Raw genomic sequence first — 16,738 nt, forward strand, 5'->3', positions numbered from 1 at the left:
TAGGTAGGCAGTTGCGGCATCCTCACTCACTTATATACACATATTGTGGAAGAGATTATTAGATTTTATCCACTTTTCCTGAAATACATATTAATGAAATTAATACACACAGAGTTATATACTATTATCAAAATTTGATAAAGATATTTCACCATCAAATTACGGCACCTTGTCCCATCTTCTTTGGAACTTGCTCTCTCTGCTGCAGATGGCATCACTAGGGCCCACATTTGGAACCTCTCCCAAGATGTGCCCTGGAGTCTGTGGAGTTTGGGTGTTGTATTCCAGCTCCTCCTCCGCCCCTTTTGATGCTGACAGCATTCTTCAGAGCAGGCTCCTCTTAGGTTCCTGCACATAATCTCTCCTGCCCAAATAAACTTTCAAGCATGCTTAGCAAGAAGCTGCATAATTCATAGGAAGTGAAGTTAAAAATCTTCCCCATCTTTGCCTTTCCAAGCTGCTGCTCAAAAGAGAATCCAGTAATATAGACTGAGGTCTAGGGTTTCCAAGGATCTGTACTTTCCCCTATATCTGGAGAGGGGTAGCTAATGTCACTTCCAAATCTCTGGCTTGTGAATAGGTTCTTATTCTGCCTGTTTTTAAACATGCCACCCTCTCCCACAGTTGGCATCTGTGGGCCATATGGAAAGAGGGGACATTTTCTCTTGAGCTTCTGGGAAGTATGGTTTCTTTTCTAGTTTTTCCATTTCTCTTTTCAATGCTGAAGCATTTTTCAAGACTTCCTTTTAGTCAACAAGTGCCTTCATGTTTTGTCTCCTCTTCCCTTAGCAAAACCAAAAGTAAGGTATCCTTTGGCAAGGAGCCAGGTATATCACATCAAGGTAAATGACCCATAGTTCCTCATTTTGACATTCAACTTATTGCCCAAAGGAAGAGTTCAGTAGCCAACAGGAACGTTGCCCCTCCAAAGTGTGCCACCTCCAGTGAGGCCTCCCTGTCATGCCCGGCCTGTGGACAGCCAGCCCCCGCCATCCCTTCAGTCCCCTGCCAAGCATGGGTGTACTGTGCAGGCAGCCATGTGGCCTGACAGTCTCTACCAGTCCTGCTGTCCCTCGGCTGATAATCAAACCCATCCTGAATGACGGGAAATGCGTCCTCTGCTAGCTGTGTTTTCTGTGGAACTCAGGGGAGGGGAAGGGCCAAGCCATTATTAACAGAGTGTTGTTGGGAGCAGTGAAAAGGCCACATCCTTTCCAAGGGACACTTTTCCTGGAAAGCCCCTGGAGCTTAGCTGGCTCATCCTGTGAAGCTGGTTCTCGCCACAAGGGCGCAGGGCCATTAACTCAGCCTGGAGGAAGCCTGCAGGGCAGCTGGCACTCTGGAGGGACAGAAAAAACAGGCCACCAGGCACAGACAGGCAAGGGAGGGAGGAGGATGGAATGGAAGACGCCTGGGCTGGATGGAAGTCAGTGCCCTTGGGTGCTGGTACCTGCCTTCCCAGCCACCGGTAGATCAGGCTTCTGAGCCTGTTGGCTGTCAGGGCTGGACTGTGTCCCACAGGCACCACGGCAGTCCCCGTGGAATCCCCCAGGTGTCACCAGGCAGCATACAGGTAACAGGCCTGGAAGGTCCCCATCAGCCCGGTTGGACATGTTCAGATACTCTGGCGCTCCCCGTTCAGTGGCACAAACTCCAGGAGCCAGTGAAGGAAACAGGAACACACCAGGCTGAGCAGTATGGCCAAAAGCTATTTATTCCTAAATAAAAAGCAAAATAAACAGGAGTCTCATCACCATGGAGCCACAACCCCATCCCTGCCTCCTTCCTCTGCCATATGCTATCAAATAAGTTTCCCAGCCACAAATAATTATTAGAACCTGCTCCCCATGTGCCAACTCCAACCTCCGCTATGTATGACCCAGGGGGCAGCCCTACCCCCAGAATATACAAAATGTTGCACAGATACAATGTGTACACTGAGGAAGGGGACCCACCTCCAGCAGCTCGTGCCCTCGCCTGGTCTACATTAGCTCCATTGTCCTGCCTCAACTGCCTCTCTGAGTAAGATGGGAGCTCCCATGAGGGAAAAATTGCTTTGGTGAAATTAAGGCCATCAGAGAGGCCATGAGGCTTCCTCGAAAGAAATAAACTCTGAGCCTCTAGCTCTTAAATAACAATCATCATCATCCAGAAATTTAAGGACTCAGCCCTGGCCAAGGCGGCAAAGGGTCTGCACTTGTGTGTCTCACCCCATTAGACAGGGGCTTGTCTTGCTACTCTAAGGGTAAAAGGGTGACTGGGAAGGGGTGATAGGGACATGGTAGGGGCAGAGTCTCCAGGCCCACTTCTCCAGGCTTTGCTGACAGTAGCCTGCTTTTTATTTTTTATTTTTTAAATTTTTATCCATGACTATTTTTTAATCCCATAACTTTTTTTCTATAACTTTTCCATAACTTTTTTCCATAACTAACTTTTTTCATAACTTTTTTCTTACAACTTTTTTCATAACTTCTTTAATCCCATAACTTTCTTTATCCCGTAACTTTTTTTCCCATAACTTTTTTTTAATCCCATAACTTTTTTTTTTTAATTTTGTGCCTGTTTTTAGATGACAATGATGTTCACCTCATCTGCACCTGTCTCCCTCATTAGATAGGGGTCTTATTTTGCTACTGTAAGGGTAAAGGGGTAACTGGGAAGGGGTGGCAGGGACATAGTCGGGGAGACCCTCTGGCCCCACTTCTCCAGGCTTTGCTGACAGTGGCCGGCTTTTAGATGATTGTTATCTTCACCTTGTTCTCCTGAGCCCAGTAAAAAATGGGGATGCAGGGGTTGCTGCCCAAGCCTGGGTGCCCCTGGGGGTTCTGCACCTCATGAAGCAGCCGCATGATCTGCTGTGCAGTGGGGCTGTTGTGGGGAGAACCCTCCCCGGCCTCTTCTTGTTCAGGCTCCACACTGTGGGAGATCTTTGGAGACGGGGAGGCAGGGCTCAGAGCACCGTGTGAGCCTCCCCTCATCCTGCCAGCACACCTTGCCCCAGGGCTCTACTCACCACCCTGCGAGTCGGCAGCCCCAATCTCCTGGGGGGCTGGGTCCCCTGGAGCGGGCTCATCAGCAGGGTTCTGGGCAACTGCCAGGAATCTGCCATGCCACTCGTTGTGGCCGCCCATAAGCTGCAACACCAGCTCTAGCAGCGTCACCTGGAGGGAGGGGTGCTCAGCTGCCACGTCCATGCCCACGCCCACCCCCACCCCCACCCCTGCAGAGATGTTGCGCACCCTACCTTCATCTCCTCCTTGTCCTGGGCCAACCTGCTTACGTACTCATCCTCCTGGTGCCACGTCTTCAGCACTGACCTCTGGCTCTGGTATGATGTGATGTACTTTCCTGCAGGAGGACAGGGCTCAGACACTGGGGCCCCTCTGACCACCCTGCAGCTCCGCCGGCCGTGCCCCAGCCTCTCGCTCACTGATGGTGCCTGTTTCTCCAGACAGCTGAATGCAGCGACATTCCAGTTTCTCCACCCACTCCTTCTCCCGCATGAGCTCCATAAAGCGGCTCTGGAGTCAAAATAACGGGGTCACATCCCCGCAACAACCTGCCCTGCCCCCACCCTTCTTGGCCATGCCAGGAAAGACTCACTCACCTGCAGCTTCTCCATGGTCCCCTGCAAGGCCCCGTGGCTCTGCCCACACAGAATCGCCCCCAGTCCCTGGGGCTGAGGTGGCCGCCTCTGGCTGCTTTTGGGCCAAGGCCACCAGGTGAGAAGGCGCTGGCAGTGCACCCTTTGCTCTTTCAGCCGCCCATGTGGCTGTGCCTGCTCCTCTTCGGCACTGGCTAAAGCCAAGTTTTAAAAAGTCACTAGTGGGCAGGAGGTGCGCATTCTTGTAGGGGGATACACGGGATGAACGGGCCAGGGCAGTAGAGAGAAGCCCTTCCCTTGGGGCCTCACAGGGTGCACCTGTTGGGTCTCAGGTGAAATGGAGTCTGACCACTGGCTCTGAGGGAAGGGGTGAGAGTCCAAAGAAATCAGAAGGCAGAAAAACCAAGAGCATAAGGGTGTCTGGGAGGGAGCAGAGAGGGAGGCAGCAAAGGTGGGGCAGGGGGAGTCAGGCTCACCATGGCCTCCCAGTTCTCCAGGTCCTCTAGGATGCTCAGCATGGACCAAGGCTCCTCCTCCTCCTCCTCACTCTGCAGTCCATCTCCTATGGAGGTGGGGGGTGGTGACCAGAGGGGTCCTCAGACAACCCAACAAGGGAGGTACAGTGGGCCCACCTCTGCTCCCACCCTCACTGTGTAACCCTAGGTCAGCCCCTCCCCAGAGAGGAATGAGCAGCTGTTCTGTATTTTTATTGTATTTTTTTAAAGAGCCAAGGTCCTGTTATGTTGCCCAGGCACAGTCCCACTACCTATCGACCTGGGAGTTCTGACCTGCTCCACTTCTGACCTGGGCCAGTTTACCCATCCTTAGGCAACCTGGTGGTCCCCCGCTCCCAGGTCACCATATTGATGCCGAACTTAGTGCAGACAACCGGTCTGCATAATGACCAGCTCTTCTAAGGGTCTCTTCCAACTCCTCAATCCTATGCTGCTAACAGCCCCCCGCTCCTCCTGGGGCTCTCTCCTCTTCCTCTGAGTGGTCTCCCCCGTACCTTCCCCAGGGAGAGCCATGAAGCTCAACTGGGCCTGTAGCTACTGGTTCTGCTTCTAGGCGCTCCTAAGGGGTCAGGAAAGAGAATGAGAAGGCACAGAGGCTGCCAGGTCTCATCTCCCTCGGGCACCTGCCCTCAGCAACTCCGTTTCCTGGGTCTCCTGCAACTCTTGGCGGGCCATCTCTGCTACTCTTTTCTCTGGTGCTGCAGCTGGTCCACGAGCTGGATCTGCAGAAGTAACTGCCTGTGCAGTGCCTCTTTCTCAGAGATCAGCTGCTGATAGCACGGCTGCAGGTGGCCCCGGCACTGGTTTCGCTGCTGCGGCAGGCTCTGAGCCTCTTGGCTCTTCAGCTCCACCTGCAAGAAGACGCTGGGTGTGAGGTCAAGCGGTGGCTGGCTTCCAGATTCTGGGCCCAGAAACAGGGTAACAAGGGCACCGTGGGACACTGTCGCCTGCCCAGGCCCCTGGCCCCTTGTTCCAGGCCTAAGTGACTGCCTCCCTTGCCGAGAGCCCCATGCCGCCTTCCCCAGCCTCAAATCACACACCCTTTTTCCACCATTTAACCTGTAAGCCACAGGTGGAAAAGCAGGAGCCAACCCCCATCTGCTACGTGTGCTACATGCCTAATGCTTTCCACGTATTATCTCATTTAATCCTGAGCGCCTCTGCGAGGAAAATGCTCATTTCCTTTTTAAGTGAAAGAAACCAAGACTTAGAGATGGAAAGCAGTTCAATAGTGAGCAGTGGAGCCGAGGCCAGAATTCAGTTTGAATCTAAGGAGCCTCTTATACCACTGTCTTTTCCCTGTGATTGGAGGGCTCCATGTCTCTAGCTGGGATGATAGCCAGCTAGAGGATATTGGGAGGAGTCCAAGGCTACCCACCTCTAAAAGTCAGAGGGCAGGAAGCAAGAAATAGTCATGGCACTGCCCTGGAGGGTGCTGGGGTCACATGTACTGCTCATCAGAGGCAGCTGCCTCTGGCCTCCCACTTCCCTTCCCCAGAGGCTGGTACCCACCTCCCTGCCCTTCTTGAATTGGGCGAGGGTTACCATCTCCTTCAGCTCGCCCAGATGCTTCTTCAGTTCGTGTTTCTGGGAGAGCGCGCGGCTGATGGTGGTACGGTCGTTCTGCACGGTTTGCCTGAGCGCCTCCACCTGCTCCTCCCAGAGCTCGGCCTTCCGCTCCAGCTCCAACAGCCTCTCCTCTTGTTCCAGCAACCTCTCCTCCTGCTCTTGGTTCAGGTGACTCAAGCCCTCATTTTCTTGCACTTGGGCTTAAAGCTGTCCTGTCAGATTCTCCAGCTCCTTCCGCAAGTGCTCAGCCTCTGCTTGTAGCTGCTGCTCCACCTTGGAGGACCCTGCTGGGGACTCCGGGGGCGAGGGTTCAGCTGAGAAAGGAAGCGGCCTTCCGCTCCTGCTCCAGCAGCCTCTCCTCCTGCTCCAGCAGCCTCTCCTCCTGCTCCAGCAGCCTCTCCTCCTGCTCCAGCAGCCTCTCCTCCTGCTCCAGCAGCCTCTCCTCTTGTTCCAGCAACCTCTCCTCCTGCTCTTGGTTCAGGCGACTCAAGCCCTCATTTTCTTGCACTTGGGTTTAAAGCTGTCCTGTCAGATTCTCCAGCTCCTTCCGCAGGTGCTCAGCCTCTGCTTGTAGTTGCTGCTCCACCTCGGAGGACCCTGCTGGGAGCTCCGGGGGTGGGGGTTCAGCTGAGAAAGGAAGCGGCCTTCCACTCCTGCTCCAGAAGCCTCTCCTGCTCCAGCAGCCTCTCCTCCTGTTCCAGCAACCTCTCCTCCTGCTCCCAGTTCAGGAGACTCAAGCCCTCATTTTCTTCCACTTGGGCTTAAAGCTGTCCTGCCAGATTCTCCGGCTCCTTCCGCACGTGCTCAGCCTCTGTTTGTAGCTGCTGCTCCACCTCGGAGGGCCCTGCTGGGGGCTCCGGGGGTGGGGGTTCAGCTGAGAAAGGAAGCAGACAATAAGGAATACGGGCCTCTGGATTCTCAAAAAAAAAACCCTCCTCTTGGTGCATAGCCCATCTCAGGTTCCCCAAACTTGGCCTCCCTGCTGCTAACGACTCCTCACGCCCTGATGGTAGCCAGACTTCCAAGCCACTTTCAGGTACAGACAACTGTGTGTGGCTGACAACAGGCACTTTTTCCTCTTTGCTGATGGGGACATTGAGGCTCATGAAGATGACAAGACTTGCCATCTCCTGGCACAGACCTCTTTCCCTCTGCCTCAAAGCCTTTCCATGCGCCCACCTCCCTGGGGCATTCTAAGCCATCCCCACAGCCCTCTGACGCCAGTCCTGCTCCCAGGTCACCCCAGCCCCAGCTCACCCATCTGGTTCCTTAGTTCAGCCAAGCTCGTCTCTAGTTCCTGTACTCGACTCATGCTATGTGCCCTCTCCTCCCTCAACGTGTGCACCTGCCCAAAGCACAGGGGGAAAGGGCCCTGGAGAGCAGGGCTGGTGGCTGGACAGGCTACCGTCTCCCTCTCTGCCCCTACCTCCACAAAGCCCAGACCCATGAACCCCCTCTGGCTGTGCTCCTCCCATTTCACAGATGCCTGGAACAATCAAGTGACTTATCTGTGGTTGGGGCTGAAGGGTCAGGTCTCACCTTCTCTGACATCTCCCGCATCCTCTGCCACCACATGGCACTCTCTCCGTGCAGATACTGGGCATACTGGTCTCTCTCCATTTGCAGATACTTCAGCCACTCCATCACCTACAAGAATGGGCACAGAAGTCAGGAAGGGCTGTCACTGGTCCTCACCTGTTACTGGCCCCCTGGGGTCACCTTCCTTCCACATCCCTCCCTCTGCAAAGCCTCACCTGCCCCAGGTAGATTCCAGCTGTGCCCATTCCTCCATGGGCTGCTGTAACTGCTGGTTAGCATTAGGGCCTTCACACCAGCTAGACAACTGAATGGTAAAGAAAGAGAAGTTTCTATCTGAGGAGGCTGGGCCGTTCCACACAGTGCCACTTAAAAGGGCTCAAGCTAGGCTCAATGTACAACTTGGTCAATAAAGATCTCTACTGTGAAGTTGCTTTGCTTTAGAAATAAAAAATAATTTTAAAGAGATCTCAGGCTGGGCATGGTGGCTCGTGCCTGTAATCCCAACACTTTGGGAGGCTGAGGTGAGTGGATTGCTTGAGCTCAGGAGTTCGAGACCAGCCTGGGCAATATGGCGAAGCCGTGTCTCTACAAATACAAAAATTACCCAGGCGTGGTGGTGTGTGCCTATAGTCCCAGCTACTTGAGGGGCTGAGGCAGGAGGATCGCTTGAGCCTGGAAGGTAAAGGCTGCAATGAGCCAAGATCACGCCACTGCACTCCAGCCCCGGTGACAGAGCAAGACCCCATCCCAAAACAAACAAACAGACAAACAAACAAGAACTCTACTCTATTATTACCATGGAATAGTCGAAGTGTTGGCTTGAACCTCAGAAGGAAATAAACAGACTCATGAGCTAGCCATATAAGTGTAATCTATAAAATAATGGTTTTCATCCATGATGCAATTTTTTAAAAAATGTAAGCCCTAACCCTGAGATTCTGATTCCCCAGGTCTATGGCAGGGCCCCAGTTTGTAGATTTTTAGCAGTCTCTAGAGGATTCTATGGCAGGACCAGAACAAGGACCCAAATTTTCCAGCTCTTGGCTGGAGCCTCCCTATACCCTGCATGATCCCTAGCCCATGTCCCCAGCTGAATGGGGCTCCCACCACCCCCGGGGCTGCAGCCTCTCGCCTGTTGAAGCGTGAGGTCAGTGAGTTCTAGTTTCTTTTTCAGCTCCTCCAAGTTACGCTGCATCCCTGCCTTGTCAGTCAGTACAACTGGAAGCTGCTCTGCCAAAGCTGAGTTCTCCTGCTTCAGCTCCTTATTGCTGTTGCTATGGCCAGAGGCAGTAGAGAAAGGAATGAACAAAGAACAGAAAGTGCTGCTTTGGTGATCAACCCTCTACCCACACCCCACAACCACAGAACCGTGGCACTGGAAGGGACCTCAGGAATCAAAAGTCACAGGTGGCACACCAGAGAGAAGACATGAGTTGCCCAAGTATACCATGAGTCAGGGGCACAGCCAGCACTAGAGCTTAGCCTGTGCACACATGCAAACCTGTATGACCACCTCACCAAGCTCACCTGCACCCCTCCCACCTCCCAGCACATCACCCATGCTAAGGGCCCCAGACCTCCCATCCCACCGTCCCCCGTCCTACCTGTTCTTGTATAACTTCAGCCTGAGGGCATCACTGTCTCCGGTTAACTGGTTGTTGTACTGAAAATACAGAAAGGTGAAGTCAGGATACAGCAGGCAGAGGAGCAGCTGGCAGACCAGGAACGACAGCTACAGTGACTATTCCACAGTAACACTTCCTCACTCTCAATCACGCCTGACATGTTTTCAAGGCATTTCCAAGCCCACAGTCTCATTTGTTTCTCAAAGAACTCAGTAAGGGTGGAAGGGACAGGGAAGGAGATCAAATTTATAGCTGGTTACCAGAGGCCCAGAGAGATCAGAGAATATTGCTATTGTTATTACCGTTATGACTGCCACTGTTGGAACCTTTATTGAGTGCTTCACCAGGCACCATGCTAGCAATCCCATTTAATCCTCACAACCACCATAGCAGGCAGTTACCATTATCACCTCTATTGTGTAGTTGAAAAACATGGCGTGTCAGAGGTTAAGTGCTTGCCTAAGATCATCAGACAGAGTTGGGATTTGAACACTCAGGTATATCTGATTTTCTAAGCCCATTTTTTCGCTGTCAGGCAGGAAAATAGGATCTGGAGGCAGGCAACATAAGGCCTGTTCACACTTCAGCTATAACAGGAAATATCCTCCCTATGGGGCCTATGGCTAAACGACTTTGTAACTTTACTTCATCCTCTCCATTTACATAGGGCATACCCGAAGTAACCAATGGAATCCTCTAGGGGGTAAACTCCCAAAAATTCTTTAACGGTGCCTTTGAGCCCTTATGCTCAGGTGCACTCCCACACTGTGGAGTGTGCTTTCAGTTTCAATAAATCCCTCCATTCCTTCCTCACTTTGTGCATTTTGTCCAATTCTTTGTTCAAGACGCCAAGAAGCTGGACACCCTCCACTTTTAACAGCTGGGGGTGGGGGCACAGAAAGAAAGGGGTATAATCTGGTGTTCAGTTTTTGAAGGGTACACACCCATAGTCCAAAACTCAGAAAATACAGAAGGGAAATATCTCCCAGCCACCCCGTTCCTCTCTCCTAAGTTTTCTACAAATCCTTGCAGACATGTTTTCTGTATATTATCATAGTACACACACAAACACACACACACGTTCCCTCTTTCTACACAAATGGTAACATACTAAAGATACTCTTCTGTACCTTCACAGTGCAAGTACCATACCCCCACCTAGGACTTGGCCAAGGCCACAGCCAGGTAAGGGCAGGGGAGGCACTTGGCCTCCGAGCTCTGCATCCAGTGTTCGCTCCCAACAGTGCCCCCAACTCACCCACAGCAGCCGACACAGCCCCAGGCTGACTCTAACAACCACGCACGAAAGCAGCAAGAAATGGCCCATGCTGCTTTCTGGGCAGGACACTCCATCCTGCAGAAGGGACCTAAAGGTCCCTCACTCCTCCATCTGGAAAGCCGGGCTGCCAGGGTTTGGGGCAGGTGGTTGGACTTACCCTATCTGCCTTCCTCTGCTCCCGTTGCAACTCACCCACATGCTTCCAGGAATACTGCAGATGGCTGGCCAGATCCTCGGCCTCTTCTAGAATGAAAGAGGTTGAGATGGGGCCCAAAGGCCTAAAGGCCTGTCAAAGCGCCAGGTTGAAGGATGATGGGTGCCCAGATTCCCACCTTCAAACTGCCTGGCAGCATGTTCAGTGTGATACAGTGCTGTATTCAATTCTGCTTTCTCAAACATCAAAATTCCAGTTACCTGATTTGAACCTTTGGGAGAAAAGCCAAGCAAATGCTGAAAGAGAAGGAAAGCAACATTCTCCAGAGGACAGGAGGGAACTTCACACCCTCCACTCACCTGTAATTGCCTCTTTAGGGCTCCCTGGTTTTGCTGGCTTTCTTGCTTTTCCTGTAGGAAGAGGAAGACAGAGCTCTTACTAGGGGGAGGCAGAGATGGCTCAGCAAGGGACTTGCCCCCTGAATGCCACCAATGCCCCAGGACAGGCCCACCCATGGGACCAGGTTATCAGGGACCCTGTGGGGATGAGGTGGAATCTGGGGGATAAGCCTTCTTCTCCAGGCTGGGAGTGGGCAAGACGAGACTGGGGCCTCTACATCTGAGTGCCCCCCAAACCCAGCAGTCATGCTTTGAGCAAAGAAATCACGTTACTACTTCCAGTTGATCCACAATTTCTTGGATGTGTTATTTCCTTGGGAGAGTCAAAGGAAGGTGACCAAGGGTGGCCCCTTCAACTCTATTCCCCAGGCCAGGAAGCAGTAGGCAGAGGCCAGAAGTGGATTTTAAAGGCAAAGGTCTCAGACCCACTGGGACCATGAACTGGTCAACTCTCCTCAAGCTCCCAAGGACAGAGGATTTGGGTCTTTGTTGGTTTTGGCCCACAGCCACAGAACTGAAAGTCTGAATCTGGATTCTCCCGAAAGGACAGTAACATAAACCTTTAGAGATGGAGTCTGAGAAAAGCTCACCCTTCTACCAGCTTATGATTTAGAAAGGTGCATTCACTCAACAAACATAGACTGAGCACATACGGGCCAGGTATGGTTCTTCACAGCAGAGATATAGGACAGAAAAGGACAGACAGGATCCCTTGGCCCTGAGGTTTACATTCTACTGGACCTTTAAATCATGGACTCTCAGAGCTAACAGAGACTTTTAATACTCTCTAACTCTACCTCCTTGGGAAACACAAGCCCAAGGAGAGGTGGCTTGTCCAGAATCAAAGAACAAATTAGGGCCTGGGTCAGGGTGGAAATACAGGGCTCCTGAAAACCAATCAGGCCAGTGCTTCCCTGAGACGCCACAACCCCAGGGCATGTGTGGCAGGAGCTGGAGCAGGGGTGTCTGGAGAAGAGACAGTAGGCAAAGAAGGCAGCAACAGAAGAGCCATGATGCATGCTCTGTGCTCTGGGGTCCCTCCAGCTGAGGCCACGGCCCCCCAGCTCCCCATTTGCCCTTGGCATCAGGGACCCCCAGTCCTTTCTTCAGGGCCCTAAGGGGAAACTGGAGCCCAGGACTTGCAGTGTGGAATCAGTGGACCCCATTGAACTCTTACCAATGACTTGATGGTTTTATTCAGTTGACTGATTGTTATATAACTTGAGCCCAGGGTGACTGTTACCTCTTGGTATCTGCTCTGAGGCACATGAAGAGAGGAGTTGGAGGAGGATTGAGGGGAGAGGTAGAGAGAGCAATCATTAGGGTTGGGGTGTGTGTGAGCTGTCTCAGCTGGCAGAGGGGCACCCAGCCCCCGCTGTGGGAGGAGGTTGGAGGGCTGGCCTGCAGGGTCATTGGGTCATGGCCCAGGGCCTCTTACCTCCAGATCCTTCAAGGTAGCAGATGATGCAGGACCCTCCACATAGATACGTGTTGCTGACTACAAGAGATGAGGGTGCGCATGGAGATCTTCTGTCCCCGCAGTGTCTGAGCCCTCTGACTTCCTTTCTTCCCCAGCAACTGGCAACATTTTCTTTTCTGCATAACTTGGACCCTTCATCCTGTAACCTCTTTGTGCCAACTTCTTTCATGGTTCTTATCTCCCCACCATCCTTCCCTCCCAAGCAGCTCTCATCCGGTGTTTCTACAGGAGGTTACATAAAATGATGTAACCAGCCACAGGGTCCAACTCCTTCATATGAACAGCTTCAAGGAAGAAGCCTCAGGGAAGAGGCAACTTCCTCAACATTGCCCAGCAAATCGGCTGGTCCCAGGATCTTCCTTCTCTCTTGTGATCCCTGCCTCAGCTTCTTTCTATCATACTTTCCTTCTCCCCGCACTCCCCTCTGGGCCACAATTTCTGAAGTACCTCAGAAGCAACGCCATTGAGCTGTTGGGAGAGTTGTTGCAGGCTCTCGGTTGATGAGAAGGTCCTAAGGGCAGAGACACAGACGTCAGGAGTGCAGGTGGCTCAATGGGAAAGAAGGTCTTAGACAGTGGTCTCCCTGACTTCCTCAGCCTAGAGACTGCTGCCCTGATAGGAGACACTCACTTACTTTCATCCATGAGATTGGGGCTAGCATCATCATTCTATGTGGGAAGAAACATATGAGATGGTCACTCAATTTCTGTAAGAATCACCGAGGGCAGGGTGAGCCAAGTTACCAAGCTCATTCCAACAATATTCTATGTCCCCAAACCTCAAGGAAAAGCCCAGGTTCAGCCTTCCCCCATCCCAGTCCCCAGGAAGGGCACTTCGCCCTAGGGAACAAACTACTTGTGAAAAAAGAAGAGAATCCATAGTAGGTACAGGAGGGCAGTAGGCAGAGGAGGAGGCATGAACCTGAGGTGCCACTATACTAGCGAGACTGGCACCAGGGCAAGGGACACCACCAGGTAACACGGTGTCATCAGCAGGTGGCTATACAGACGCAGCATGGTCTTTGGCGTCTGTCACAGAACAGAGCGCAGGGTGTTAGGGGGCCATGCGGGAGAGAAGGTGCCTTGGTGCCATGGACACAAGAGTGTGGAACAGGTAGGACAGATGCTGGTGCAGTCAGACTGACAGTCACGCATGCTTGGAGCCACTTGGGGGTGTGGATATGGTTTGCCCAGGCCTTGGGCTGCTAGGCAGAATTTCGAATGGCCAAAGCTCAAAGCAGGGGCTGCACAGCCTCTTTCATGAACACATGAGGACCTCACTCCCCCTGGAGCTCAGCAAAAGACAGCAGCAGGTTCTGACCTGTGGCAGCCACAGCAGGCTGGAGGAAGGTGCACCAAAGTCAGGGAGGAGAAAGGCACTGTTCTTCCAGAAGGCCAGTCTGTGCCGCAGGTGACCCTAACTGGGCCCCTCCTGGGCAGAGGACAGTGACAAGGAAGTAGTAGTCTGGGCAATGTACAATGTAGCTGTCTGCCTCTCTCTTCTCCCTTGCCTTCTCCCTTACAGTGGCATAATCAGTGGGGATTACCATCTCCTACAGCTCACCCAGCTTCTCTGGCAGCTCCTCCTTGACGTGCTGCTCAGACTAAAGTGCACTGGTGATCTCCATGTTCTCATTGTTCTGGACAGAGACAAGCAATCACGCCTCCCACTGCAGCTGGAGATCCCAGAACTTGGTGTCTGCCTCCCATGGCACCGGGAAGGATGGAGGCAGTTTAGAAAAATGATCCCCTCTCCCCCACAGCCATCAAAGCAGGGCTCTGGCTCACAGGTCCCTTCAGAAGTGTCACTTCACATGAGGGCTACACTGCCCCCACTTAACAGGTGGGGAAACAAAGTCTTGGAGGGCTAGGGAGGAGGACAGTCTCCCCAGGTGGGATGCACCAGTTTTACAAAGCTGCTCTCTGCAGCTGCTCCTTGAGCTCAGGGTTCTGGGAGAGTGCAGGGCTGATGGTGGTGAGGTCGTTCTGCATGGTCCCCAGGGTTTGCCTGCGTACCTCCGCCTGCTCCCCTCAGAGCTCAGCTCCAGCAGCCTCTCCTCCTGCTCCCAGTTCAGGCGTTTCAAGCCCTCATTGTCTTGCATGTGGGCCCACTGGAGCTGTCCTGCCACACTCTCCAGCTCCTTCCACAGGTGCTCAGCCTCTGCTTTAGCTGCTGCTGCAGCTGGAGACGCCAGAACTTGGTGTCTGCCTCCCATGGCACTGGGAAGGATGGAGGCAGATCAGAAAAATGATCCCCTCTCGCCCACAGCCATCAAAGCAGGGCTCTGGCTCACAGGTCCCTTCAGAAGTGCCACTTCACATGAGGGCTGTGCCCCCTACTGGGGGCTCCAGGGGTGAGGATTCAGCTGAGAAAGGAAGCAGACAATAAGGGCCTCTGGATTCTCAAAAAAACCCTCCTCTTGGTACACATCTCCTCTCAGGCTCCCCAGACTTGGCCTCCCTGCTAATGATTCTCAAAAAAACCCTCTGCATTCTCAAAAAAAAAAAAAAAAAAAATCCTTCTCTTGATCCACTCCTCCCCTCAAACTCCCCATACTTGGCCTCCCTGCTAATGATTCCTCACACCCTGATGGTAGCCAATCTTCCAAGCCACTTTCAGATAGAGACACCTGTGGGTGGCTGACAATTTTTTCCTCTTGGCTGATGGGGACATTGAGGCTCATGAAGATGACAAGACTTGCCATCTCCTGGCACAGACCTCTTTCCCTCTGCCTCAAAGCCTTTCCATGCGCCCACCTCCCTGGGGCATTCTAAGCCACCCCCACAGCCCTCTGACGCCAGTCCTGCTCCCAGGTCACCCCAGCCCCAGCTCACCCATCTGGTTCCTTAGTTCAGCCAAGCTCGTCTCCAGTTCCTGTACTCGACTCATGCTATGTGCCCTCTCCTCCCTCAACGTGTGCACCTGCCCAAAGCACAGGGGGAAAGGGCCCTGGAGAGCAGGGCTGGTGGCTGGACAGGCTACCGTCTCCCTCTCTGCCCCTACCTCCACAAAGCCCAGACCCATGAACCCCCTCTGGCTGTGCTCCTCCCATTTCACAGATGCCTGGAACAATCAAGTGACCTATCTGTGGTTGGGGCTGAAGGGTCAGGTCTCACCTCCTCTGACATCTCCCGCATCCTCTGCCAACACAAAGTGCTCTCTCCTTTCAGATTCTCAGCGTGTTGATCTTTCTCCATCTGTAGTTGTTTCAGTGACTCCATCACCTGCAAGAATGGGCACAGAAGTTAGGAAGGGCTGTCACTGGTCCTCACCTGCTCCTGGCCACCTGGGGTTATCTTCCTTCCACATCCCTCCCTCCGCAAAGCCTCACCTGCCCCAGGTGTGCTTCCAGCTGTGCCCGCTCCTCCATGGCCTGCTGTAACTGCTGGTTAGCATCAAGAGCTTCATAACCAGCTTCAACTCCTCCATCTGGGAAGCTGGGCTGCCAGGGGATGGGGCAGGCTGTACGACTCACCCTGTCCATGTTCTTCTGCTGCGTGGAGACAGCAAAGAGAGTTCGTTCCAACTCTCCTGTAAACTGCTGCAAATACTGCAGGCGGCTGGCCAGATCCATGGACTCTCCTGAAATGAGAGAAGTTGAGATGGGGCCCAAAGGACTACCCCTAAAAGCCTGTCAAAGCGCCAGGTTGAAGGATGATGGGTGCCCAGATTCCCACCTTCAAACTGCCTGGGAGCACATTCAGTGTGATACAGTGCTGTCTTCAATTCTGCTTTCTCAAACATCAAGATTCCAACTGTCTGATTTGAACCTTTGGGAGAAAAGCCAAGCAAGTGCAGAAAGAGAAGGGATTCACCCGAAAGGACAGTAACATAAACCTCTGTGAGGCAGGAAAATAGGGTCTGGAGGCAGGGAACCTAAGACTGTTGCACGCCGACTTCCTAGAATCAAATCGAATAGTAAATAGTGAGAAGTTCAGATCTGGGGAGCCTGGGCTGTTCCACATAGTGCCCTTTAAAAGGTCTAGAGCCCGGCTTAATGTACAACTTGGTCAATAAAGATCTCTACTGTCGAGTTTCTTTGCTTTAGAAATAAAAAATTAAATAATTTTTTTAAAGATTTCAGGCCAAGGATGGTGGTTCATGCCTGTAATAACACCACTTTGGGAGGTGGAGGTGGGTGGATTGCTTGAGATCAGGAGTTCAAGACCAGTCTGGGAAACATGGCAAAGCCCCGTCTCTACAAATACAAAAGTTACCCAGGCGTGGTGGTGTGCACCTGTAGTCCCAGCTACTTGAGAGGCTGAGGCAGGAGGATCGCTTGAGCCTGGGAGTTGGAGGTTGCAGTGAGCCAAGATCACGCCACTGCACTCCAGCCCCGGTGATACAGGGAGGCCCCGTCCCAAAATAAAAAACAAACAAACAAAAACTCTACTCTCGATTATTACCGTGGAATAGTTGAAGTGTTGGCTTGAACCTCAGAAGGAAATAAACAGACTCATGAGCTAGCCATATAAGTGTAATCTATAAAATAATGGTTTTCATCCATGATGCAATTTTTTAAAAAATGTAAGCCCTAACCCTGAGATTCTGATTCCCCAGGTCTACGGCAGGGCC

The 16,738-nt window shown here is 52.5% G+C and overlaps 1 protein-coding gene and 1 pseudogene across 5 annotated transcripts; both read right to left on the reverse strand.

Moving 5' to 3' along the window:
• Positions 1–1,066: 1,066 nt before the first annotated feature.
• LOC126958749 (golgin subfamily A member 2-like) lies at positions 1,067–11,251 on the reverse strand (annotated as a pseudogene).
• LOC126958743 (golgin subfamily A member 6D-like) lies at positions 10,645–16,703 on the reverse strand. Of its 5 annotated transcripts, XR_007727280.1 has the most exons (7): positions 15,841–16,703; positions 15,495–15,745; positions 15,280–15,387; positions 13,727–14,528; positions 12,611–12,674; positions 12,122–12,181; positions 10,645–10,695 (listed from the first exon to the last, which is right to left on the reverse strand). XR_007727280.1 is itself a non-coding variant. In XM_050797288.1 (4 exons), the coding sequence occupies exons 1-4, from the start codon at positions 15,905–15,907 to the stop codon at positions 14,499–14,501; spliced, it is 456 nt and encodes a 151-aa protein (XP_050653245.1). In that variant the 5' UTR covers positions 15,908–16,703; the 3' UTR covers positions 12,496–14,498. The 5 variants fall into 5 exon arrangements, 2 of the variants coding, with proteins under 2 accessions (XP_050653245.1, XP_050653244.1); XR_007727279.1 differs by lacking the exon at positions 10,645–10,695 and having other exon boundaries at positions 11,961–12,181; XR_007727278.1 differs by lacking the exon at positions 10,645–10,695 and having other exon boundaries at positions 11,961–12,181; positions 12,611–14,528.
• Positions 16,704–16,738: the final 35 nt, after the last annotated feature.

The sequence above is a fragment of the Macaca thibetana genome, chromosome 7 (assembly GCF_024542745.1).
Source record: "Macaca thibetana thibetana isolate TM-01 chromosome 7, ASM2454274v1, whole genome shotgun sequence".
NCBI classification, from domain to species: Eukaryota; Metazoa; Chordata; class Mammalia; order Primates; family Cercopithecidae; genus Macaca; species Macaca thibetana.